General features: G+C 47.0%; 1 protein-coding gene across 5 annotated transcripts in view; it reads right to left on the bottom strand.

The window, feature by feature from the left end:
• Positions 1–25072, bottom strand: part of LOC308678232 (chromodomain-helicase-DNA-binding protein 8-like) — a 104251-nt gene that overhangs the window by 2542 nt on the left and 76637 nt on the right. For 3 of the 5 annotated variants that reach the window (XM_081345284.1, XM_081345283.1, XM_081345285.1), the window contains 15 exons: positions 21307–21506; positions 20771–20963; positions 19108–19197; positions 17774–17877; positions 15850–15964; positions 15507–15582; positions 13278–13332; positions 12941–13136; positions 11796–12004; positions 8779–9348; positions 7194–7342; positions 4550–4801; positions 3636–3743; positions 3065–3244; positions 688–810 (listed from right to left, as the gene is read on the bottom strand). In XM_081345284.1, the coding sequence (XP_081201410.1) occupies positions 688–810; positions 3065–3244; positions 3636–3743; positions 4550–4801; positions 7194–7342; positions 8779–9348; positions 11796–12004; positions 12941–13136; positions 13278–13332; positions 15507–15582; positions 15850–15964; positions 17774–17877; positions 19108–19197; positions 20771–20963; positions 21307–21506 (2620 nt within the window). The remainder of the gene's footprint in view (positions 1–687; positions 811–3064; positions 3245–3635; positions 3744–4549; positions 4802–7193; positions 7343–8778; positions 9349–11795; positions 12005–12940; positions 13137–13277; positions 13333–15506; positions 15583–15849; positions 15965–17773; positions 17878–19107; positions 19198–20770; positions 20964–21306; positions 21507–25072) is intronic. The other 2 variants (XM_081345286.1, XM_081345287.1) reach the window with 1 other exon arrangement.

Here is a 25072-nt window from a genome sequence, read left to right as displayed (position 1 = left end):
TCAATCTATCATGCATCCATCCATCCATCCCTTCTCTGTTCTATCTATCTATCTATCTATCTATCTATCTATCTATCTATCTATCTATCTATCTACCTATCTATCTATCTAAAACTCAAATACTTTGGCCACCTAATGAGAAGGAAGGACTCACTGGAGAAGAGCCTAATGCTGGGAAAGATTGAGGGCAATAGAAGAAAGGGACGACAGAGAATGAGGTGGCTGGATGGAGTCACTGAAGCAGGAGGCGTGAGCTTAGATGGACTCCAGAAGATGGTAGAGGACAGGAAGGCCTGGAGGAACATTGTCCATAGGGTCGCGATGGGTCGGACACGACTTCGCATCTAACAACAACAACATCTATCTATCTATCTGTCTGTCTGTCTGTCTGTCTGTCTGTCTGTCTGTCTGTCTGTCTGTCTGTCTGTCTGTCTATCATCTATCTATCTATCATCTATCTATCTATCTATCTATCTATCTATCTATCTATCTATCTATCTATCTATCTCTATCTATCCATCCATCCATCCATCCATCCAACCGTCCACACCCTCTGGGTGTGAGCATGAATTCTTAAACAGTGTCTGAGATTGTGCGCTTAAAGCGTTTTTATCAAGCCCTGAAAAACTGAAAGATCTTTTGTACCATTTTTTTTAGGAATGTTATCGTTATCTCCATCTTAATTACCTTTTTACCGTTGGCAGAAATACCAGCTACCTGCATCCTCTCCAGCCCTACCAGACAGCTTGGCTCTATTGGAACAGGTTTTGGGAACCGGGGCCATCTGTGCTTCCGGCGTTCTTCCATGTACTGGAGAGAAGGGAGGGGAAAACAGGTTGAGTTAGATGTTGCTCAGTGTGTACCTGATTACCTGCGTCTTATATAGTCATCCTCTCTTATTTGGGGGATTCATTCTTTTTACTCAGCAAATCTGGGGTTATCCATCTCAAACAGTGTTAGAAATATTTAAATATCCTGATGAAAAAAGGCAAAGCTGACTCGGTCTCCCTGGCTGTTCAGTGAGGTAATTTGAGGTGGGTTGTTTTCCCCCCCCCTGCATTTTCTCCTCATGGCTCTGGGAGAGAGACTTGCAGGATCCCAAAAATGGGAGAGAAGCTGCAAAAGGCCAGAAAAGGCCAGGCAGTCATTTTTTTTGTCAATTCTAGCAATAGGAAGAAGGATACATTTCCCCGAAGTCCAAAAGTATAAGCCAGATAAAGTCTAAGAATTACTAAGGCTGCAATTTCGTGACTCTCTTTCTCCATGTTCTTTCATACTACCTCCCTACTACTGCCACTTGCGGCTTTTAACTTCCATCTCTCCTTGGGCTATGCTACACCCTTTCCTTCCCGAAGCGACCAGCCTCCGCCCCAAGTTAACTGCATCGGGCACTCTGCTTCTTCTCAGCTACATTAGACAGAAGGAAAGTAACTCATTGCTCCTAGCTTTGATCTTGAGATCTCTGGACACGTGTTCGGCTAGAATTGCTGACTGTTTTGGTAGGGACAGTTTTAGCAGGATGCGTGTGAATGTGTGAGAGAGAGCGCAACACCCCCACGCAGGAGAAAATAAAGTGTGTGTGTGGGGGGAGAGAGCAAAGATGGATGAGGATTCTTTCTGTTGGATGCATACAGGGAGTTCATGACTGTTCTGTTCCAGCCTATGACCAGCCCTGTTTGAATGTCAGGGACAACCCCTTTTTATAGTCAACAGGCTGGAAAAACCCAACCAAATTTATTTACAAAGAAATCAAAAGTTCAAACGAGTTAAACCAAAAGTTCAAACAAGAGTTAAACAGGAATAACAGACCAGGACTCTAGCAGATGATCTTCAAACGGTTGCCTTCAGCAACCAGCACCTCCCACACCTTCCCCTTTTATCAGCAGTCCCAAGGTGTGGCTTCTCATTGCCTTCTCCTCCTCTCACCGAGTTGCCTCATGGCCTTTCTCTGTTCTACTCTGCTGGATTGCCTCCTGCTCCTAGCATCCCTGAATAGATCCAGCTGTGAATCATCTACATCCAATACCTCGTGCTCACAAGGCTGAGTCTGATGAGGAACATGACGGGAGGGGCCAGGCTGAGAGTCCTGCAGTGCATCAGAGCCTCCCTCTGACACCAAAGGCTCTCCAAACCCATCCTCCTCCTCCTCTTCAGAATCATCAGACTCAGCTGCCGGTATCATAGGCTGATGCTGAATCACAACGACTTACAACCATCCGTCCAGTGACTGTTCTAAAGTTACAACGGCACTGGAAAAAAAGGGACTTATGACCGCTTATCACTTGCGACCTTTGCAGCATCCCCATGGACATGTGATCAAAATTCAGAGGTTTGGCAACTGTATTTATGAGAGTTGCAGTGCCCCAGTGGTGGTGGTGGTGTGTGTGTGTCATATGATCCCCTTTTGCGACCTTCTGACAAGCAAAGTCAATGGGGGAAATCCCGATTCACTTAGAAACCGTGTCACTGATTTAGTGATTCTCTTAACAAACGCGGCAAGAAAAGTCGTAAAATTGGGGGCAAAACTCACTGAACCACCGTCTCGCTCAGCAACAGAAAGCTTGGGCTTACAGTTGCGGTTGTAAGTTGAAGATTACCTGTTAACACCCACCCGCCACCCCTCTCTCTACTCATAGAGGGCTTTAATCTCTCCTGGAGATTTGGGGGGGGGGGTTGTTATATCCTCAGGCAGAAGGCTGGGTTCTTGAGACTAGGAGCGCACTTGCAATTAGAAGCAAGCATTTAAAGTCTCACTCAGAAGAGGCAAATTGTGGCCCCTTTGCAACGTCTGGTTAGGGCAGATCAGTGTGCTGGCTTTGAAGACTCTTGATTTGGCTTCAACTGTTTCAGCCTGGTGGCTCTGAGAGTTTCTTAGAAGATGAAAGAACAAGACATCTTCTTAAGAGAAAAAGTAGGACAATATCTTAGCAGGTTACGCCACCTTGCGGGAGACGTGGAGGGAGAAACGATGTCTGGGGATGGAAAGGAAAGGTTTCCCAAAGGGAAAGGCGGAAGATTAGCACCCCATGGGCAACCAAAGACACATAGCTGAGCCAATGCTTACAGCCAGGAAGCGAGGATCTACCGCATACTCAGGATGGGCCTGCAGCCACACCTCCAGATCAGCCCGGCGGGGAGCCGCGTCGCCCACCAACAGCGTCCCATCGGTCTTGTTCACCACTGGGATACGAGCCTCCAGGTCAATATCTGGGCCCCTCAGTGCTTCCAGACACTGCAGTTCCAGCTGAGAAAGAAAAGAAAAGAAAAGAAAAGAAAGAAAGAAAGAAAGAAAGAAAGAAAGAAAGAAAGAAAGAAAGAAAGAAAGAAAGAAGAGAAAGAAAAGAGAGAAAGAAAGAAAAGAGAATGAATGAATGAATGAATGAATGAAGGAAGGAAGGAAGGAAGGAAGGAAGGAAGGAAGATGAAGAGGGAGGTGAAAAAGGAAAGAAAGAAAAGAAAAAGAAGGAAAGGAAAAAAGAGAAGAAAAGCTGAAAAGTTAGGGCCTCTTAACACAGCTCTTCCACCTCCCTTTGCATTGCAGTGGCACCAACGTGCTCCCTTCCGCTGACTGATGGATCGGAGGCCTGCGGCCGCCCCTCTCAACTACTGACTCTCTGCAGCGAGCAGTTGCTTACCTCCACCATTTTTTTGCTACTTTTCTTCTGGGTGAGAGCAGGCCGATCCCGAATGGTGCCATTTGGGACCAGCTTGTGCTTTTGGAAAGTCAGTTTGATTCCTTCTTCCTAGAAAAAAAAAGGCAACAGAGTGTTAGGGCAAGGGTGGAGAATTCAGGACCCGGCTCCACCCTCCCACCACATACCTTCCCGATTAAGCCTTAAAAGTTCCCACGGATGGGGTGGTTGGAATTCAGGGGGGGGAAAACCCCAAATAATGTAAATCGGTGGCACAAAAATATGTTGATTATCCACAGGATAATCTAAGCTTCTAGACAGGCTTGGAGGGAGTGCGGAGTGGCGGCGGGGGGCGGGGGGGGGAAAGAGTAGGGGCCTTAGCAGATTCTACCTCTGTCTTTAGCAACGGATGGAGCCTAATCAAGGAGAGAAGCAACCTAGAACTAAGGAGAACTTTCCTGACAGTGAGAACAATTAACCAGTGGAACGACCTGCCTCCCAGAAGTTGTGGGTGCTCCAACACTGGAAGTTTTTAAGAAGAGACTGGGACAACCATTGGCCTGAAATGGTACAGGTTGGACTAGAAGACCTCCAAAGGTCCCTTCCAACTCTTTGTTATTCTCACCAAATGACCTCAAACTGTGGCCTACAAAAAAGGGTGGTCACACAACAAGCCTTGAGGAACTGGACAAGAAGTTAAAGGTGTTAGTGGGAACAAGAAGCTGCTTTTTCCAAAATGGTCCCCCGTGGAAATTTGGCACATTTTGCTGCTTTACTTAGCAGCTAAATCTCACGTTTCGTCAATTTTCAAATTTCCGATGACACAGCCGTTTGGTTCGCACAGGGACGCGGTCCTGGCATGCGGGGGAAGTGGGGGAGGGATTGATGCTGTTCTTCCACACCTATCTTCAACTCACATCTTTGATCTGTACGGTAAACTCCTTCTCTTGGCCACCGTGTCGGAGGCGGGTGAAGGAAGCTGTGCCTTCCTCTTGTGATGCCAGAGGGCAGATGTGAGGGATGGGGGAGGTGGTGTACTCTCCGTGCAAGTGGGGGAGGCCTTCTCCCTGGCCAACACAGGACACTACCTGGCCCTGCTGTGGGGAGGGCCACTTTCCGGACAGCACAGCCTGGCACACCAAGTCGATGCGGTTGATGAGGACACGGTCCTGCAGAAGTAAGAGAAAGAGATACTACTAGTCTGGGCAAAAGAGGCCAACATCTGCAAGGTTCCTTCCAATTCAATCCACATTTTCCCATTTGGGAACTGGGTCTCTCCAAGACAGCTCAACTTCTCTCCAACACTTAATGCTTTGATGGTGCTCGCTAGTCAACCGAGCTCGGAGAGCACCACGGGCTCCACACTTAATAGCAACAGCCCTTAGACCAGGGGTAGGCAACCTTGGCTCTTATGACTCGTGGACTTCAACTCCCAGAATTCCTTAGCCAGTCCTGCTGAGGGGAAAGGGAGAGGTTTCCAAGCTGAGTCATGCTGGCTCAGGAATTCTGGGAGTTGAAGTCCACGAGTCATCAAAGAGCCAAGGTTCCCCACCCCGGCCTTAGACGTAAGACTTTACAGCCCTCTCTGAGTGGTTTACAGAGTCAACACCTTGCCCCGAACAATCGGGGTCCTCATTTTACCAACCTCGGAAGGATGGAAGGCTGAGTTAACCTTGAGTAGGTCGGGTTCAAACTGCTGGCAGACAGTAGAATTAGCTTGCAATTCTGCATTCTAACCACTGCGCCACTACAATTCTTAATGCTTTTTCTGTCGGAAAGACTGTTATGTGTATCATGGACTGGGAACACTGTACCTTTAAGACAGGCATGTCAAACTCGCGACGTCAATGGGGTGGGCACGGTTTTGGCCTGATGCATCCAGCCCATGGGCTGGCAGTTTGACATGCCTGTTCTAAGCACTCTCGTTGGGTAAACCCCCGCCTTGCCCCTAATTAAAAAATTACCATGCTCTCATGAAATTGGCAATATCTCAGTGAAATCTCCAGATTTTTCGCAGCTGAAAGACCTCACAAAATACATAGTAACTCACGAAAAACGGTAACATCGCCCCCCAAAAAATATTTTTAAATGCAATCGTGTTAATAAGCTACCTTTCAAATATGAAATATCTCCAAGGCAGGGGAGAATAAAGAGTTTTATTGTTTAATTTATGAGTGTGAAGCACAATAATTGCTCATTCTGGAAAAATTACTTAGAAGTGCTTCAAAACTCTGAACACAGCCATTCTTTGACATTCATTAAAACAGCCATATCTTTTTTTCAGGCTTCTGCTGGAGTCTGTAAAGAGATGCTGCTGCTTGAGGGAAGGAATTCACTTACTCAAGATGTCTCTTAAAGTAACTGTGTCTATTTCTCAGACTCACAGAGACATTCGAAAAAGGTGGCTGCTTTAAAGAGGAGTGTGAGGTGTAAAGCACTTCTGCATCATTTCTAGGCATGCTCAGACCAAATAAATTGGGTCAATCCTGTTTAAATGGCGAGGGGGAAATTTCATGGTCTCAAAGAAGCCACAATATATTAAGTACTCCATTGCAGAGATATGCTATTTTTTTTAAAAAAAAAAAGAATTTCTAATGGCTGCTTAGATACGCAGAATTCTACCAAGAATTCAAGCTGTACTCAGAAGCAGAGCAGGGACAAATACAGATAGTTCTCGACTTATCACCGTTCTTTTAGTAACCGTTCAAAGTTACAACGGCATTGAAAAAAGTGACTTGTGACCCTTTTTCACGCTTAACGACTGCCGCAGCATCCACATGGTCATGTGATCAAAACTCAAGACGTTTGGCAACTGGCTCGCATTTACGACCGTTGTACTGTCCCAGGGATCAAGTGATCCCCTTTGGCGACCTTCTGACAAGCAAAGTCAGATTGCCAGCGGACGACACCCAGGGATAGGGCCTTCTCAGTGGGGGCGCCTGCCCTTTGGAACCAGCTGCCAGTGGAGCTGAGGACTGCCCCCGACCTCCGTTCATTCCGCCGGGGCCTGAAGACCTGGCTCTTCGAGCTCTCTGGCCCAGGCTGAGGATTAATTTTATTTTAACTGGGGTTTTACTTATACAGGGATAAATTTAATTTTTTATTAAACTTGGTTTTTTAACTTTTGTATTTTGGTTTTTAATTACCCTGTAAATCGCCGAGTCCTCCGGGAAAGGGCGGTATATAAATGTAATAAAATAAATAAATAAATAAAGTCAATGGGCAAACCAGATTCACTCAACAACCGTGTGACTAACAACTCCAGTGGTTCACTTAACGACGGTGGCGAGGGAATGCGGTAAAGGGGGGGGAGCAAGACTCACTTATCAAATGTCTCACTCAGCAACAACAAAAAATCTGGGCTCCATTACGGTCGTAAGTCGAGGACTACCTGTAAAGGAATCAGTGGCCAGGGGTAAACATTCCTATGCAATTATTTCCTCTGAATCCGACGGAATCGAGGAAAGCAAAGCCCACTCAGGGTCGGAAATGGAAGAATGTGCCCCTTAGTGCAACATGCAACTCCAGCATTATCCCTGCCTTCTCGGGCTCGCCCGTTACCTTTGGCCACTCGTGGGCCCTTTGGCGCTCCTGCAGCAGCAGATCCGAGGCACTGGGCTGCGGCGAGTTCCCCTCGTGAGAAGTGGGCAGAGAGAGCAGCGAGGACTCCTCCTCCTCAAAGAGCTTCCCGCCACAAGAAGCCTCTTCACCTGGCAGGAAGACAACGACGAGAATGTCGGAAGGGATTTGGGATGGAAAGAGGAGAGGGTCTGCTCCAGATGAGGAGGGGTCAAGAATGAAACTTTGGCAGCTACCTGCCTCTTTGTTTCTTCTTGCCATTAGAGTTGGGGTGGTGGTGGTGGTATTGCTTTGAAAGGGTTTAGATCAGGGGTGTCAAACTTGCAAAGTCACATGACGTGTTGTGACCTATCGCAACTTTTTTTGTTGCCATTGCTGGCAATGGGGTGGGCGCGGTTTTGCTATGATACATCCGGCCCGCGAGCCGGCAGTTTGACACTCCTGGTTTAGATGAAGAAATGAAACTTTGCTGATTCTGCTGAAAGTACTGTGAGAGCCTGAGCCATTTCCAAGGACACCGAAGCAGGTGTGGAAGAAAAGCAGACGGTTCCCATAACAAAGGGAAATTGTTTACAGTGACTATGGGAAAGGGCGGGGGCTTGGACGATGAGACTGTTGTTTAATTCTTTGATCTGTGGCTGGGAACCCCAGAGGGAATTTGGCTTCGACAAGAACTATGCCGTATATCCAATAAACAAAAAGAATTCCAGAACCGGAATGTTTCTGGTGATTTATTTGGATTTTTAAGCTGTTGACAGGAGAGAAGAGAAGGACGTGGGTGGGCAGGTTACACAGCACCATCCCAATACTAAAAGTGCCCAAAGGGGATGTTTTTTGGGTGTGTGTGTATGTATGTATGTATGTGGCTTCTAAGCAAGCTCACGTACACCCTTTTGCTAAAGTCAATCCATGCTGCATTGATTCAATGCTTGGCAGGAGGGCCAGCTGAAAATCTCCAAGCGTGCTGCTTACGAGTCCCGTTACCGGAGAAATAAAGGACAGAAAAGGCTATTAATAAAGCTGAGTGGCAAAAAGTAATCTAATATGGAATGCTGTATTTTTTAAAAGACTGCATTAGGGCATGTCAGGTGCAACAATAAAGAAAGGTTTTATAGAAGAGAATTGCAGATTGATCCAGAAATGGTAAAGAGTCATGACTAAATCAATGCACATTAAAGAGACACTCATTCAGCCATTACTCCACTTTGATAATGTGCCCCAGGCAACAAAAGGAAGCAAGTAGGTATTAGTGACGAATAAATTGGGTTTCGGTTCTGTGATGTGCCTCTGTCAGGATAATTTCTCCTAGGTTTAAGATAACCTATTGGATTATTACGAATTGGCGGGGGGGGGGGGAAGGAGGAAAATTCTCCTGAATTCCCTAGAAGAGGGCGCAAAATATCCTCTTTTGGATTTTGTTGCTCCTGTAAAAAGGCAAGTTTTTTTTAAAAAAAAAACAACCTTCCCACTAATAGGAATTTCTCATTTTTAGTAGAAAAAGGCGGTCTTCTAGGGCCAATCCCGCCAGGAGAGGGAAAGGAGGGACACATCTGAAAAAGCAGCTCACCCTCACTGTCATCGGAGCAGCCCGAGGAGGACGAACACGACGACGAAGCAGAAATCTTGCTGAGGTCAAGTTCGGAGTCGGAGTCCTCAGCCGATTCAGGTTTGGGGGGCAAGGCGAGGGGCTGTTGCGGAGCAGGTGGCTCGTTCAAAGGCGGAGCGAGGAGCAGGGGGGATGGAGCAGCAGCCGTGCTGGCCCCCGGAAGGGCTAGCCCTGTAGGCTGGGCTGGCACCGGGGGCGGAAGAGGGGGTGTCCCTGGGCCCCCTGCCCGACTGTGCAGGTGGCTGAGCCGCGCCGCCAGGAAAGAAAAGTCTGGGTCTTGCATGATGGTGGTGTCAGTCTGGCTAAGACCGTGGCGGGCCACGCCCCGCAGCAGCTCTCCGTCGTGGCGCCCGCACTGCCACCACAGTGGCATCTCGGGGCCAGGAGGCTGGCACAGGGCAAGGCGTTCCTCCAAGAGGGGATGGCACAGCACTTGCTCCCGCAGACGGCGCAGGAGATCGATGCGGTACAGGGTGCGGGAGGCCCGCTCTTCCGTGATGGGTTCGATGAACAGGGTGGGGTCGGGAGACTCTGGAGAGGAAGCGAAAACCAGGTGAACCTAGAAATCTTCCCGTTTCGGGCTCTTTTCCCAAGTCGTTTCTCTTCTACTCCACCCCATCCCTCCCGGCCCACTGCCTGAAGCCCTTATAGCAGCGATGGCGAACCTTTTAGAGACCGAGTGCCCAAACTGCAACACGAAACCCACTTATGTATCCTCGGGTGCCTGGTGGGCGTGGCCCATTGGGTGGGCCTGGCTGCGGTGGTAACGGCAGACTGGGTGTGGGACTAAAAAGTTCAATCAATCGTTTCCAACTTTGCAAGATCTTTTTTTTTCCCCGCGAGAAGTTGAAATTGATTGATTGTTTTGTATTGTTTTGCACACAGCGGCGGAAGCCTAAAGCGAAAAGGTTTTATAAAACCCAGCTGAAGGCCTAGGACTGGGGCGACGGCACGCGTGCCCACAGAGGGGGCTCTGCCTGCCACCTGTGGCACGCGTGCCATAGGTTCGCCACCACGGCCTTATAGCATTGTTTCTCAATTTTAGCAACATTAAGACGTGTCGACTTTAATTCCAGTAAACCTCCGGAATTCTGGGAGCTAAAGTTAACCCAGATTAAAGTGGCTGAACTTGAGAAAGACTGATTTACGGCAGGGGTCCCCAACACCCAATCCGTGACCCAGTGCCGGGCTGCAGCCCGTTTGGAACCGGACCGCGGAAGTGGTGCAGGCAAGCGCACCTTATGCGCACAACACTGCATTTGTGAAAGCAGCACTCGTGTACATGCAACCATCCCCTCCCTCTCCCCCCCTCCCCCGCCGGTCCAGAAAGACTGCTGCCTTATGGCTTACTTTTCAGAGATTCGTTCACATCTCGATCAGAATGATAAAACACTGATTCGCTGATCTCCAAGGATCTTGGGCAAGACTCACAGAATCTCAAACAATACCACCGGACAGTTTATTGCCGTTTTTTTTTAAAGTGAAATGTAAAAAAATGGGGACGACTTAATTCAAGAGTAGTATAGGCTTGGTGGAGCAGTGGGCTAATGCCTCCTTAAGTAACCCCAGCTGCCTGCAATTAGTGCAGGTTCGCATCCCACCAGGCTCAAGGTTGACTCAGCCTTCCATCCTTCCAAGGTAGGTAAAATGAGGACCCAGATTGTTGGGGGCAATTAAGCTGACTTTGTAATAATGCCGCTTGGGGGGTGTATGAAAGCCCTAATAAGCAGGCAATACATAGAATGAAGGCTACTGCTAAGCTTGTAAGCCGCCCTGAGTCTTCGGAGAAGGGCGGGATATAAATGGAATTTAAATATATATATATATATATATATATATATATATATATATATATATATATATATAGAGAGAGAGAGAGAGAGAGAGAGAGAGAGAGAGAGAGAATGAATCTTGGAATCTGTAAGAGTGACTTCCCAGCCTCACTTAAAGTGAGTTAAACAGGGCAAAGTCTTTTTGCATGCTTTGAAAAGCTTCTTTCAAAAGCTTTCTCTACTTGGACTAAATTGCCCCTTTTTGGAAAAACTGTCAGTCGACTTTGCTGTCTCTTGATTGTTTGTGTCCGTGTTTTTCTCCATTCCTTTCCCAGTCTTCCGGAACAATTTAGAAGAAGTACTTGGGAAGTCACAAGAATATCTAGTCCAGCGGCTCCCAACCTTCTGTATACCCCGCGTGCCCTAGAACGCTTCTGATATATTCTCTCACCCCTTACAAAAGTTCAAAATAATGAATTATGCATACACACTATAATTTTGAAACTTCTAAAGTTGAAGTTTTTCCACCTCCTGGAATATCAACTCACACCCCCAGTTGGGAACCCCTGATAATAGTCTATTGCTCCTGTTGATTAAAGCAATCTCTCTCTAACCCTAACCCTAACCTCCCCAAAATTGTAACTGCTTTTAAAGCTGCATTAACTTTAATGAGAGCCTTCTAATTGTTTCTCAGGCTCATGCAGAAGCTAGAGAAGAGAGAAATATTTTAATAAATGGCAAAAAGGTGCTGAACGCACGTTCACGTTATATCTGAACTTTTTTTTTAAAAAAAAGTTCTTTTCAGAATCTGCACGGCCTTAATAAATAAAATGAATGTAAAAAGCTTTCTGCCTAACGCAAATGGCACGTTAGGCCAACCTTGGCTGACTGCAAAAAACATCAGAAATGAAAACTTAAATTTACAATAGAACGATATGGACGAGTCCATCAAATCAGTGTGCAACTTTTTTTAAAAAAAAAAAAACTTCTTGAAAAAAAAAAGCAACCTGGTATTCCCCAAAATTGTGGCACCCAACTACTGCTGTCTATCTCATTCACAATTCTTCCTAGGTGTGATTGTAGGTCTGAATTTTCAGCAATTAGATCAACAGAGGACTCGAGGAATGCAGATCAAGAGATGGCTAATCCGAACCCAGTGCTCAGGCATCCTAAAGATGTTCTACCCATCCAGACTCCGCTACTCACCATCGCTTGCAGCAGGAGGAAGACGGCAAACCTGTCGACACATGGCTACAAAACCGTGAAAATACTTGGCTAGGCTCTCATCAGTCTTCTTGTCTAAGCGGGCAAGGGTCCGAAACCGACTCCAGTGAAACCGCATCGTGTCTGGATCATACTCCACTCCAAACGTGGAAACCACACGATAGAAATCCGACTGTTCACGGCGTGTCCACCTTTGGATACAAATGATCATTGAACTCCCTCACTGCATGCTGGACCAATGGGCCAAGCACTCTTGCCCAATGCTCGTCGACTGAAAGAGTCATCTACCTTTTCTCTCAAATGCCCTAGCTAGACAAAGTTGGGGATGGAAAGCCTCCACTTCTTCTTCTTCTTCTTACCTTTTCTCTCTACAATGACGTAGCTGGTTTGGATTAAGACAAGGCAACTGACTCAAAAGTGGCTCAACAACTCCATGAACTGATGATGTATGACATGGGTGTCAAACTCAATTTCATTGAGGGCCGCATCAGCATTGCGGTTGCTCTCAGGGGGCCGGGTGGGTATGGCCAGGGTGGGCGTGGCCTAATGGGTAGGCGTGGCTAGAGTGCTTATGGCCTACTGGGTGGGCGTGGCCAGCTCTACATCGTTCGCATCAAGGGTGCCTATGGGGGCCTGGGCAGGAGTGGGACAGATCTGAGGGTCTCTGGCAGGAGGAGGGTCTCTGGGCCAGGGCCAAGGCAGTGGGGGCCGTTCCCTCACTGTTTCCAGGATGGCTTCGCGTGCCACATGAAACCACTTCACGGGCCTGATCTGGCCCCCGGGCTTTGTGTTTTGACATGTCTGATGTATGAGAAGAGCAGGCAGAGCTAGGGATGGCCTTAAGCGAGTCATCAGCCTAGAATCAGTACGTTCCCACAAATGGTCCAATTCTAACTCTTCTTAAATTCTGTGGATCCTTGTCTGGCACCAATTCAGCACTGAACTTTAGTTGACTAGATTCTTTTGTATAGGCTTGAGAAATAAATCTTCTCAACTACAACTTAACACATGAACTTGATTCTTTACGAGGACTTGAACTCAATCGCAGGTTCAAGTACCCCTCCTTAACCGGCTTCTCCAAAAAAAGGGGGAAAAGAGGAGGCTACAAAGCAGGTCCCAAAGATTACCTCTGCTGCTTCTCTCGACGCACCATCTCCTTCAGCTTGAAGGCGGCCTCGCAACGCCGGCGACGCCGATCCCCCCGCTCCGCGGCCTCCATCTTCAGTTGCTCACGCTTGTAGCTCCGCTGGAAGGCCGTGATTAGTCGCCGCAAACGGGCGGTGAGCGCGGAGGCTGGAGGCCAGAAGAGATTCCCCGGCTGACCTAGAGAATGATGACAGGGATGGCCATGTGACTCTGGCATCCTCCAGGCCTCCACTTGACCTTCTTCTTCCCAAGGTTGAGATGCTTTTGAAGCTTAACTGCCACCCCCTCCTTCACCAAGCTCTTTCAGACAGTAATTACCTTCCTCGCCATCCACCACCGATATGTCTTCATCCATCATCATTAGTGCTTCACCCTGGAATGGAAAGGTTAGTGCTATTAAAGTGGCTTGCCACAACGGCTAGTCAGGGTTGATGGATTTTGGCCTAGGAGTCACAAGCTGCAGCCCATTCGGAACCGGACTGCAGAAGTGGTGGAGGCAAGCACACCTATACGCACAACACTGCATTTGTGAAAGCATATACACTATAATTTTGAAACTTCTAAAGTCAAGTTTTTGCACTTCCTGGAATATCAACTCGCACCCCCATTTGGGAACCCCTGACATAGTCTATTGCTCCTGTTGATTAAAGCAATCTCTCTCTTTTTAAGCTTCAATCTGAACCTCCCAAAAATTGTAACTGCTTTTAAAGTTGCATTAACATTAATGAGTGGTTTCTAATTGTTTCTCAGGCTCATGCAGAAGCTAGAGAAAAGAGAAATATTTTAATAAATGGCAAAAAGGTGCTGAACGCACATTCATGTTATATCTGAACCATTTTTTTTAAAAAAAGTTCTTTTCAAAATCTGCACGGCCTTAATAAATAAAATGAATGTAAAAAGCTTTCTGCCTAACGCAAATGGCACGTTAGGCCAACCTTGGCTGACTGCAAAAACATCAGAAATGAAAACTTAAATTTACAATAGAACGATATGGACGAGGCCATCAAATCAGTGGAATAATGTTCAATTCAAGGTTGTTGGTTTTTTTTTAAAACTTCTTGAAACAAACAACAACCTGGTATTCCCCAAAATTGTGGCACCCAACTGCTGCTGTCTTATCTCATTCACAATTCTTCCTAGGTCTGAAAACATGGAAGCAGCTGGAAGTTTTCAGCTGTTTCCCACATGTTTCTCCATAAACTCATCTAGACATGAAACAGCCTTTTTTTTTGCCTTTAAGACGTCTCTCTGGCATCCAAAAAACGATGGGTAATAAGGTGAAAGGAGGAAGCAACCTTGCAAGGTGCAAATGGGCCCCCAGGTAGCTTACAGGCTACTTTCTCCTTGTTTGGTACATCTGCTTGCCGTTTAATTCATGTTAAGTCATCCAGCTCATAGCTGTTTCTAAGGTGCTTTTTTCAAAAGGCAACTGGACTGGGTCTCCCCTCCCCACCACCACCCCGAGGCACGAGAAGAAAAAGATGGTTCTAGCAGGATGGTGGGGGAAATGGAAGGATTAATTCTGATAGGGTGGGAAGGATTGACCGGATGACTTCAAAGAAATATGTATCTTCCAAACACCCCACACCCACACACCAATCCTGCAAGAACTAATCCTTCCATCTCCCCAACCATCCTGCCAGAACCGATGAAGCTTCTTGGATGAGAAGCAAAATGTCTTCTTCCTTTTAGTTCCTCGGGGGGAAAAAACAACAACAGTAGTCCGGATGCCTTTTGAAAAAGCACCGTTTGAGATCCTGAAGGATATTCTAAAGTTCAGACCTCTACATTCGACTGGCGGGTATCTGGGCATGTCCCCAGATCGCTCATCTACCACTCCCAGCATGCCTCCCTGTCAAGTCTTATTGGCAAAGGATGCTGGGAAGGGTATTTCTGGGATCTCCGGTCCTTTCGCCGCGGCCTTAAAACATTCCTTTTTCCATCAGGCTGACCTGGACTGACGACAGGGATTTTAAAAATGTTTTTAATTTTATTATTGGGGCTGCTAGTTTAATTCTTTTTTAACTTTTGTATTATTGTATTTTTTTATTGTGGTTAGCTGCCCTGAGTCCTTCGGGAGATAGGGCGGCATATAAGTCCAATCAATCAATCAATCAATCAATCAATCAATCAATCAATATAAATTTCAGCTGCATCGGGCGGCATATAAGTCCCATAAATAAATAAATAAATAAATAAATAAATAAATAAATAAATAAATAAATAAATAAAAATAAATTTCAGCTGCGTCGGAAGGACCACAGGTTCCCCCTCCTGTGTTCCAAAGCACAGTCTTGACACGGCAGGTTGCAGGTCCACGAAACGGTGGAGAAAATGATTTCTTTCTTTTAAAAAAGGAGTACGCTGGGATAGGGGTGGTGTTAAATGTTAACAAATAAATAAAAACAAGGACCAGAAGCATCGGTGAGATTTGAACGGCAATAAGATTTCAAACGTCTCGGCCCTCTGTTTTTGTTTTTTTTTAAGACTGGGGGAGGATGCCAGCGATGGGCTGCATTAACCAGTGCAGCCGGTTTAGGATCCCACCTCCTCGTCGTGTTCCTTGACGGGGGCTCCGACGGGCTTGTATTCCGGATCCTCGCAGTCCTTGTCAAAATCCACCCTGCCGGGGGCAGAAGACCGAGTCAATTACTGCGGCGGAAATCCCGCTTCTTTCCCACCCACCCCCCTTTTCAGACACACCTCAGGACTTCCTCTGAGAAGCAATGTTAACTCAAAGACACCCGAGTTTAGGGCCCGTTGTCCCCCTCGGTGCCTCGGTATTAGCATGGCATGTCATCATGGGTGTGCGTCTCACCCGCCACCCCACCCCATCTAGCCCGTCCCCTAGCCTTGGGAATGGCTCGGCTCAACCCCAGCAGCCTCTTACCCCTCGCCCACATCCGGACGGTGCTCAGCAGCGATGGCCTTATCATCCGGGCGGCCGGCTTTCTCCAGGAAGCAGAGCGCCGGGTCAGCCCGCATGGTGTTGTACTTCTCGTAGCCTGTAGGAAGGGCCAAACATCAGTGCCTCCCCATGTAACCTCAGGCAGAGGTTAGAAATAGAGTCAAGCTTCCCAGTTAAGCCTCTAGCCCAGGGGTAGGCAACCTCGGCTCTTTTATGACTCGTGGACTTCAACTCCCAGAATTCCTGAGTCAGCTGACTCAGGAATTCTGGGAGTTGAAGTCCACGAGTCATAAAAGAGCCGAGGTTGCCTAACCCTGGGCTAGTCTACCAGAGCCCTGTCTGAATATGCTCTGCGCATGCGTTAAATAGTAATCTGGTCGCCCCCTGGCTTTGACACGAGAGCTAAACATTAGAGCATCTCAATGCATGGATACAATACTTCCGGGATCACTTGGTAGCTATGCTGACTCAGGAATTCTGGGAGTTGAAGTCCACGAGTCATAAAAGAGCCGAGGTTGCCTACCCCTGCTCTAGCCCTTGGGATTCCTTAGAGATCTCTGATTCAAAGAGTAATGAGGTCCAGTTTAACTTCATTTTCAGGTCCAAAAGTTGGTCACACGCCGCCACTTGCTGAGATTTAAGATTCTAGAGCTCCCGGCCCAGGAATCTTCAGTCGACTCTTGGCCAATGTTTTCATATCATTTTTTTGTCCGAAAAGCATGTTTGCCTTGTGCAAAATTCTTCTTGCGTGTCTCTTGATTATCTTCTACTCTCTAGCTCAGGGCTTTTCAACTTTTTCACCCGTTGTACCACTTTTAGGATATGGCAACATCCGAGTACCACCAGTCGCCTAGCAAGGCGTCAAAAACTTGATGACCAAAAAAAAAAGGAAAAAAGGGATGACGTACAGGTAGTCCTCGACTTACAACAGTTCGCTTAGTGACTGTTTGAAGTTACAATGGCACTGAAAAAAGTGCCTCCCCCCCAAGCCACAGCCGAGCAAGACACCTGCCTGCCCGCCTGGTGGCGCTCTTCCTCCTGTCCGAGGTTTTCACTCTTGTGAGCATTTCTGTTGAGGATTGGCAGCGGGGGTGGGGTAGGGGGGTGTTTGATTTTTACTCCCCCCCCGCTGCGTGGTTGCACCACGTTTTGATCACTTCACCCTGGGACACTGTGACCGTCATAAATAGGAATCAGTTGCCAAGCATCTGAATGTAAATCACAAGACCCTGGAGATGCTGCAACATTCCAGCTGATCGGCGCTTCTTCTGGGCTCAGAAGCGCCAGGATCAGTGCTGAACTCCAGCTGGAGCCTGGCGCTGATCCTGGCGCTTCCGCTGAGCCCTGACAGCCCTGCAGCTCCAGCCGTCTCTCGCTCAGGCTTGTGCGGTGCTGCCCCCGGTTCAGCTCATTCCCCTCCCCCGCTACCACTTTTCTAGGATGGTTGCGTACCACCTGCCAGGTGCCAATGTACCACAGGTGGTACCCGTACCCCTGGTTGAAAAGTCCTGCTCTAGCTGGATCAGCAAGTGCATGCTTTGGAGGTGCAAAACTTCCTTCTGGTACATTTACTGGCAGGCTGTTGTTGTTTTTTTTAAAGTCCTCTAGATTACTTAATGTAGAGTTAGTATAATTTAGATTTGGTGGCTTCTCTCCAACGATAATTTATAGGTGGTGCTTGATTTATGACCACAACAGGAACTAGAATTTCCACTGCTAAAGAAGGCGTCACACCCTTTTTATGATGATCTTTTTCGTTACAGCTGTTAAGGAATCTGTCAATTAGGTGGAAGCAAATAAAGGATTGAACTTGACTGGATCTGCCTCATCTCTGGTTTTGGGCCTCACGGTTTCCCCCTTCCTCGTTGCGAAAGAAGGGCCGTACCTGTCCAAAAGTATTACTCACCATGTTTGAAGACCCCAAGAAGCAAAGATTTGTCTGCTTCCGTATCCCACCAGGCTGTGGGGACTTCTGCCTGATCCACGAGCGGAAACCAGATGTCAATTTCGCTGCAGGAGTTAAGTTTGGAAACAGAAACAAAAGGAAACACGCAAGGTGTTGTGAGGTATTAAACAGGAACCAATAAATCTTGAAACTAGACATTAAGAAATTAAAAGACGCTTGTTCCTGGGGAGGAAAGCCATGGCAAATCTAGACAGCACACTAAAAAGCAGAGACATCACCCTGCCAACAAAAGTGCGTATAGTCAAGGCTATGGTCTTCCCAGTTGCAATGTATGGCAGTGAAAGTTGGACCATAAGAAAGGCTGAGCGCCAAAGAATTGAGGCCTTTGAACTCTGGTGCTGGAGAAGACTCCTGCGAGTCTCTTGGACTGCAAGGTGATCAAACCGGTCAGTCCTAGAGGAGATCAACCCTGACTGCTCTTTAGAAGGCCAAATCCTGAAGCTGAAACTCAAATACTTTGGCCACCTAATGAGAAGGAAGGGCTCACTGGAGAAGAGCCTCATGCTGGGAAAGGTGGAGGGCAAGAGAAGAAGGGGATGACAGAGAATGAGGTGGCTGGATGGAGTCACAGAAGCAGGAGGCGTGAGCCTAAATGGACTCCAGAAGATGGTAGAGGACAGGAAGGCCTGGAGGAACGTTGTCCATGGGGTCGCGATGGGTCGGACACGACTTCGCAACTAACAAAATAAAACTTTCCAAAATTCAGGCTCTGATCTGATAGGTCTTACTCATAGCATAGAGTGGATTGCCCTTAAGATACACCGTAGTAAATCATTTACAGCAGAAAAAAAAAAAGAATGAGGGGGGCTCTTTTGCCGGGGACAAAATCTCTCTTAACAAAATGACTTGACTTGGAGAAGTAAATATACTTAATGAAGAAATAAATGGCCGCAGAATTTGCTAAGGAAACGCCGCGATTGCTCATCGTAAGAAGAGCTATCTGGTGGCTGGGCAGCCTTAAAAAATCAGAACAGAATGACAAGAGTGGAAAGGGACCTTGGAGGTCTTCTAGTCCAACCCTCTGCTCAAACAGGAAACCCTATACAGATGGTTGTCCAATCTCTTCTTAAACCAGAAATCAAATTAACACACCCGTAAACTAAAAGGTTCCTATCATGACATCCACTGAGTCAGTGACTGCTTCCCATCCCAACTAAACTCGTTGACTTGTGGTAACGGCAAAGTCGTCATACAGAAAGAAAAGGTGGGCATATCGGTAATTGGTAAAAGCACACAGAACCCCACAGGAAACCTTTGCAGAGGTGAATTTTTACCTGGAAACAGCACTTGCCAAAACTTTCTCGGCCTGGTCCCCAATCACCTCCTGACGCAGGTAGTAAAGCATGCGGACCCTGAGCAGCACCCTAGGAGGAAAAATAATGCCTTTCGGTTGTAAGGACCAATTGATAAACTGCATCCACCCATCTTCCAAGACATTGGCTAGCCCAGAGGTAGGCAACCTTGGCTCTTTGGTGACTTGTGGACTTCAACTCCCAGAATTCCTGAGCCAGCCATGCTGAGGGGAAAGAGAGAGGTTTCCAAGCTGAGCCATGCTGGCTCAGGAATTCTGGGAGTTGAAGTCCACGAGTCATAAAGCGGCCTAGGCCAGAGGTAGGCAACCTTGGCTCTTTGGTGACTTGTGGACTTCAACTCCCAGAATTCCTGAGCCAGCCATGCTGAGGGGAAAGGAAGAGGTTTCCAAGCTGAGCCATGCTGGCTCAGGAATTCTGGGAGTTGAAGTCCACGAGTCATAAAAGAGCCGAGGTTGCCTACCCCTGTTGCTGGCTCAGGAATTCTGGGAGTTGAAGTCCACGAGTCATAAAGCGGCCTAGGCCAGAGGTAGGCACTTGGCTCTTTGGTTACTTGTGGACTTCAACTCCCAGAATTCCTGAGCCAGCCATGCTGAGGGGAAAGGAAGAGGTTTCCAAGCTGAGCCATGCTGGCACAGGAATTCTGGGAGTTGAAGTCCACGAGTCATAAAAGAGCCAAAGTGGCCTACCCCTGGGCTAGCCCCACTGCTAAGTCAGTGACAAGGGCAAACGATTTCTTTCAACCAATAGAGAGGCCTGTCCATATGAAAGCACCAAAGAGTCCTCAATTGCCCCAGCTTGCCATTCTTTCCTCTTTTGCAGACAGAAAGGCATGAGCTGAAAAGGCCAGTTTGGTGTAGCTGTGAAGGTGGTGGCCTAGAAACCAGGAGACTGGGAGTTCCAGTCCCGTCTTAGGAAGAAAAGCTGGCTGGCACCAGGAAGCTGGGCGTTCTAGTCCCGTTGTAGGTGTGAAAGCGTCTAGATGACTTCGGGCCAATGACCAGGAGATGGTGAGTTCTAGTCCCACCTTAGGCATGAAAGCCAGCTGGACGAGCTTGGGCCAGTCACCCTCTCTCAGCCCAACCCACCTCACAGTTGTTGTTGTGGGGAAAAAGAGGAGAAGAAGGAACATTATGTAAGTTTGTGGCCTTGAGTTTAGTATAAATAATAAAGGTGGGGTAGAAATTAGATAGATAGATAGATAGATAGATAGATAGATAGATAGATAGATAGATAGATAGATAGATAGATAGATAGATAGATAGATAGACAGACAGATAAGATGATGGATGGACAAATAGACAGATGAGAGATAAATGATTGATGATAGATAAACAGACGGAGAGAGAGAGAGAGAGAGAGAGAGAGAGAGAGAGAGAGAGAGAGAGAGAGAGAGAGAGAGATGGATGATGTGGACAGCAGTACCATGCAATTATTTTTCAGTGACCTCTTCGATACCAAATTGAGAAAATGACAAAACTAGAATTCTGAAGAATGAGGTTGGGATCTGGCACTATTTGTCTACCATATTGGATCTCCCACTTTTTCTGCCTGAAAAAAGATTGAGATCTAGGGGTTGGCTTTACAGAAGTCCCAAGCTGGTCCGCCCTTCCCCTGCCCATCTTACTTGTTGCACTGGTGCTTGAGATGTTTCTTGTAGCCTTCGTCTTGGAAGAGTGTGTCCGGGTTGTACTTGTGGATCCATTCTGCTTTCTGGAGATCAAAAGTGGTCTGGGACTTGACTTTCTTTCCCTTGCGGCCCCGTGGAACTGGGATGGACAGGCCTGCCCGAGGAACAGGAAGGGAGCTCAGAGCAGGGGCTAGGTACAACATGGAACCAGTGCAATAGGGATTAGGTCACCCCAGCTTTTGCAGAGTAGCTCAACTCACACAGACGTATAGACAGACACAAAACAGAGGGAGCCATTTAAGGACTCTCTAGAGGGCCCACCAACGGCAAAGGGACACTAGTGGAATCAACATGATTCTATTTCCCAAGGGTCCACCACCCCTAAATTTCCTCCACCCGTGCAAAGGGTTAGGTGGCCAGAATCTGAAGACTGGATCAAAGTCTTCCTAATGAACAGAATGGACACAAGGGTGTGGGTAACATTCTCAAAGGACATCAATGTAGGGGGATGTAAAAGGAGCCTCTCCACTTACCCGAGTGATTCTGAAGTTCCTTGGCTTTGCCGTTCTCAACCGGGCTGATGAGATCCCAGATGAATCCTTTGATGTTCTCATCGCCCCGATAATGCATCAAGCAATAAACCAGGATGGCACGGCAGATGGTCTCCACGTCCCGCTCGGACATCCGCCGCTTGAAACGTCCATGCGAGAGGATCTCTCTCCAGCGGCCCCAGCTGCCAGGCAAACCCACAGAGACATTGCTCAGAACTGGCTGATAAGGACGGGGAGCCCTACTTACGGCAAAAATCAAGGGGTTCCTTTTTTCAGGAACTGCAACTGCAGGACTTCTTGCTTCTCGGGGGCGGGGGGGGGGGAGAAAGAGAAGGAGGCAAGAACAAGACTCCACCTTCAAGGCGATTTAGGTCTGGTGGAACAGAGAGGAAAACCTTTTGAACATTAAAGGTAAAAGGGTTCCCCTGTCCAGTCGTGTTTGATTCTAGATCAGGGCTTTTCAACCAGTGGTACAGGTACCACCTGTGGTACGTTGGCACCTGGCAGGTGGTACGCGACCATCCGAGAAAAGTGGTAGCGGGGGAGGGGAATGAGCTGAATCGGTGGCAGCACCGCACAAGCCTGAGCGAGAGACAGCTGGAGCTGCAGGGCTATCAGGGGTCAGCAGAAGCGCCAGGATCAGCGCCAGGCTCCAGCTGGAGCTCAACGCTGATCCCGGTGCTTCTGCTAAGCCCGGAAGAAGCGCCGATCAGCTGGAATGTTGCAGCATCTCCAGGGTCTTGTGATTTACATTCAGATGCTTGGCAACTGATTCCTATTTATGACGGTCACTGTGTCCCAGGGTCATGCGAAGTGACCAAAACCTGCTGCAACCACCCAGCAAGGGGGGGAAAAATAAAAACCAAACACCCCCCCCCCCTTGCTGCCAATCCTCAACAGAAATGCTCACAACAATGAAAACCTCGGACAGGAGGAAGAGCGCCGCCGGGCGGGCAGGCAGGTGTCTTGCTCGGCTGTGGCTTGGGGGGGGGGGCTTTTTTCAGTGCCGTTGTAACTTCGAACAGTCACTAAGCGAACTGTTGTAAGTCGAGGACTACCTGTACTTCATCACTTTTTTCCTTTTTTTTTTTTTTGGTCATCAAGTTTTTGACACCTTGCTAGGCGTCTGGTGGTTCTCGGATGTGGCCATATTTAAAAGTGGGTACAATGGGTGAAAAGGTTGAAAAGCCCTGCTCTAGAGGGCAGCGCTCATCTCTTGTTTCCTAAGACAAGGGAGCCAGCTTTGTCCGAAGATGCTTCTGTAGTCACGTGGCCAGCATGAAGGTACGCCAAGCTGTTACTTTCCCACGAAGTGGTACCTATTGATCTACTTACGTTTGCATGCTTTGGCATTGCTAGGTGGGTAGGAGCTGGGGCAAGGAATGGGAGCTCACCCTGTCGCGTGGCACTTTGGTCTCAAACCCGGGCTGTCAGCTTTCCAGCTTACAAACCTGAGGGTCTTTAACCGCTGAGCCATCGCGCTCCCCCTGTTTGAACCACTGAAGGAGTTCTATCGCCTATTCACGTTCGTGTGGCACCCACATTTGGAAAAAAAAAACCCAATGCTTTCAATAAGCATTTTGCCTCGTGGGCCCAGAACTTTCAAGAAGTTATAACAATGGACACTTGGGAAAAGATTTGGGTTAGAAATGTAAAATTTACACAGGCCCAAAATTTAAGAGAGAATTTTTATAAAATGTTTTATAGGTGGCACTTAGATCCTAAAAAATTAGCAAGTTATGTAGCCGAACTGCCAGCCCAAATGTTGGAGGTGTGGTTGTGAGGATGCAACGTACTTTCATATATGGTGGACTTGTAAAAAGGTTAAAGCTTTTTGGATTAAAATTTGGTGGAATATGCAAAAGATATTTAAGAAAAGGATAAAGTTTTCTCCACAATTGTTTTTATTGGGTATTATTACAGATACTACTGTTATAGATATTAAGTTGATGTTGAATTTAATTACAGCAGCGAGACTTTTAGTAGCGCAATATTGGAAGAAGGAAGAACTGCCGACTATAGAAGAATGGACTTTAAAAGTTTCTAACTTGGCGGAAATGGCAAAGATTTCAGCGTATTTGAAAGACCAATCGCAACAGAGATATATTGTGGAATGGAGGAGATGGATTGAATATATTCAGAATAAATATGGGACTAAAAAGTTTCATTTAGCATTTGAATAAGCAGTGGATTTATATGATGTATAACTAGTTAGTAGTTATTTTATTAATATTTTGACGATGGTGAGTTAAAGTGCGAAAGAATTTAATGTTTTATTGTTGTTAGCATATTTTAGATTATGTTTGTTTGTATTTTTATACCCTGTATTCAGCTCTGGGAAGTCGGGGAGGGGGGAGGGTAGGGTAGGGAGGGGTTGGGGAGAGGGGAGGGTTTTTTTTGTGTTTAAAAATGTATTGTAAAACTTTTCAATAAAAAAAAAAGCATTTTGCCTCCTAGCCTTTGTGCTCATTCAATTATACGTGAGGGAGCCAGTCATTTCTCCTTCAGCCACAATGGGTCGGACACGACTTCGCAGCTAGCAACAACAAAAAGCAATTTAAACTGATTAAAGCCTGACTTTTTTTTAAAAAAAAAAAGCTTCCTCCCCTGCACTGATCTGACTACGGACTTTGGGTGTGTTTCCAGATTCCAAAATCAAGTTAAGCCATAATTCAATACTTCCTATTCTCCTGTCTGTGGAGATTCTTAATCATCCAGGTCATGGTTGTCTCCAAAACTGAAGAAGCTTCTTGGATGAGAAGTGAAACATTTTCAAGGGGTGGGATGGATGGGGTGGGGAGAAACCCCAAGGAACTCCAGTTGCCTTTTGAAAAGCACCTTTGGGATTCCTATTCTCATCCTCCAAGAACGCCAGGTTGAAATCTTTCCGAAAGCCCACCTACCTTGAAGTCCACAAAGGCTTTTGGGGTAGCAAAGAGAAGATCACAAGTCCACCATCCAAAGCCCAATGCAAATTAGCAGGGAGGTGGGCACAGGAACACCCAGTATTTTACTTATGTTTTTTGTACTTATTTATTCGCATCCCTCTATTATTATTTTTTACAAATCACTCAAGAAGGCAAACAGCACAGGTAGTCCTCGACTTACGATCCCAAACTGAGCCCCGAAATTTCTGTTGCTAAATGAAACATCCGTTGGGTGAGTTTTGCTCCATTCTGCGACCTTTCCTGCCGCAGCTATTAAGCGAATCACGGCGGTTGTCAATTTGGTAACATCCTTTGGAAGTGAACCTGCCTTCCCCGTTAAGTTGGCTTGTCAGAAGATCACAAAAGGGGGTCGCACACCACCCCGGGACACCGCAACCGTCATAAATATGAATCAGCTGTCGAGCGTCTAAATTTTGATCATGTGATCATGGGGATGGCTACATGGTTGTTAAGTGTGAAAGATGGTCTTAAGTCCTTTGTTTCAGCACCGCTGTAACTTTGAACGGTCATTAAATGAACGGTTCTACGTTTAGGACTGCCGGTATGAATGATGATTCCTTTCGACATATATGCAATCCAGGAATTTATTTCTGTATTTCTGCATCAGAATTTTATTTATCCGCCTTTTCTTTTTTCTTTTTCCCCTTTGGGCAAACAAGAAAAAGCTACTGTTTCTTGCCTCAATCAAACTAACTGTTAAGTTTAAATTTGGAATTAAAATAGTTGGGAGTCGAGCCAATTCTCAAACCTGCACAGGTAGTCCTCGACTTACGACAGTTCGTTTAGTGACCGTTCGAAGT

The sequence above is a fragment of the Vipera berus genome, assembly GCF_964194415.1.
Source record: "Vipera berus genome assembly, chromosome: Z".
Taxonomy (NCBI): Eukaryota; Metazoa; Chordata; class Lepidosauria; order Squamata; family Viperidae; genus Vipera; species Vipera berus.
Note: the sequence above shows the minus strand (reverse complement) of the source record. Positions and strands in the feature narration are given on the sequence as shown.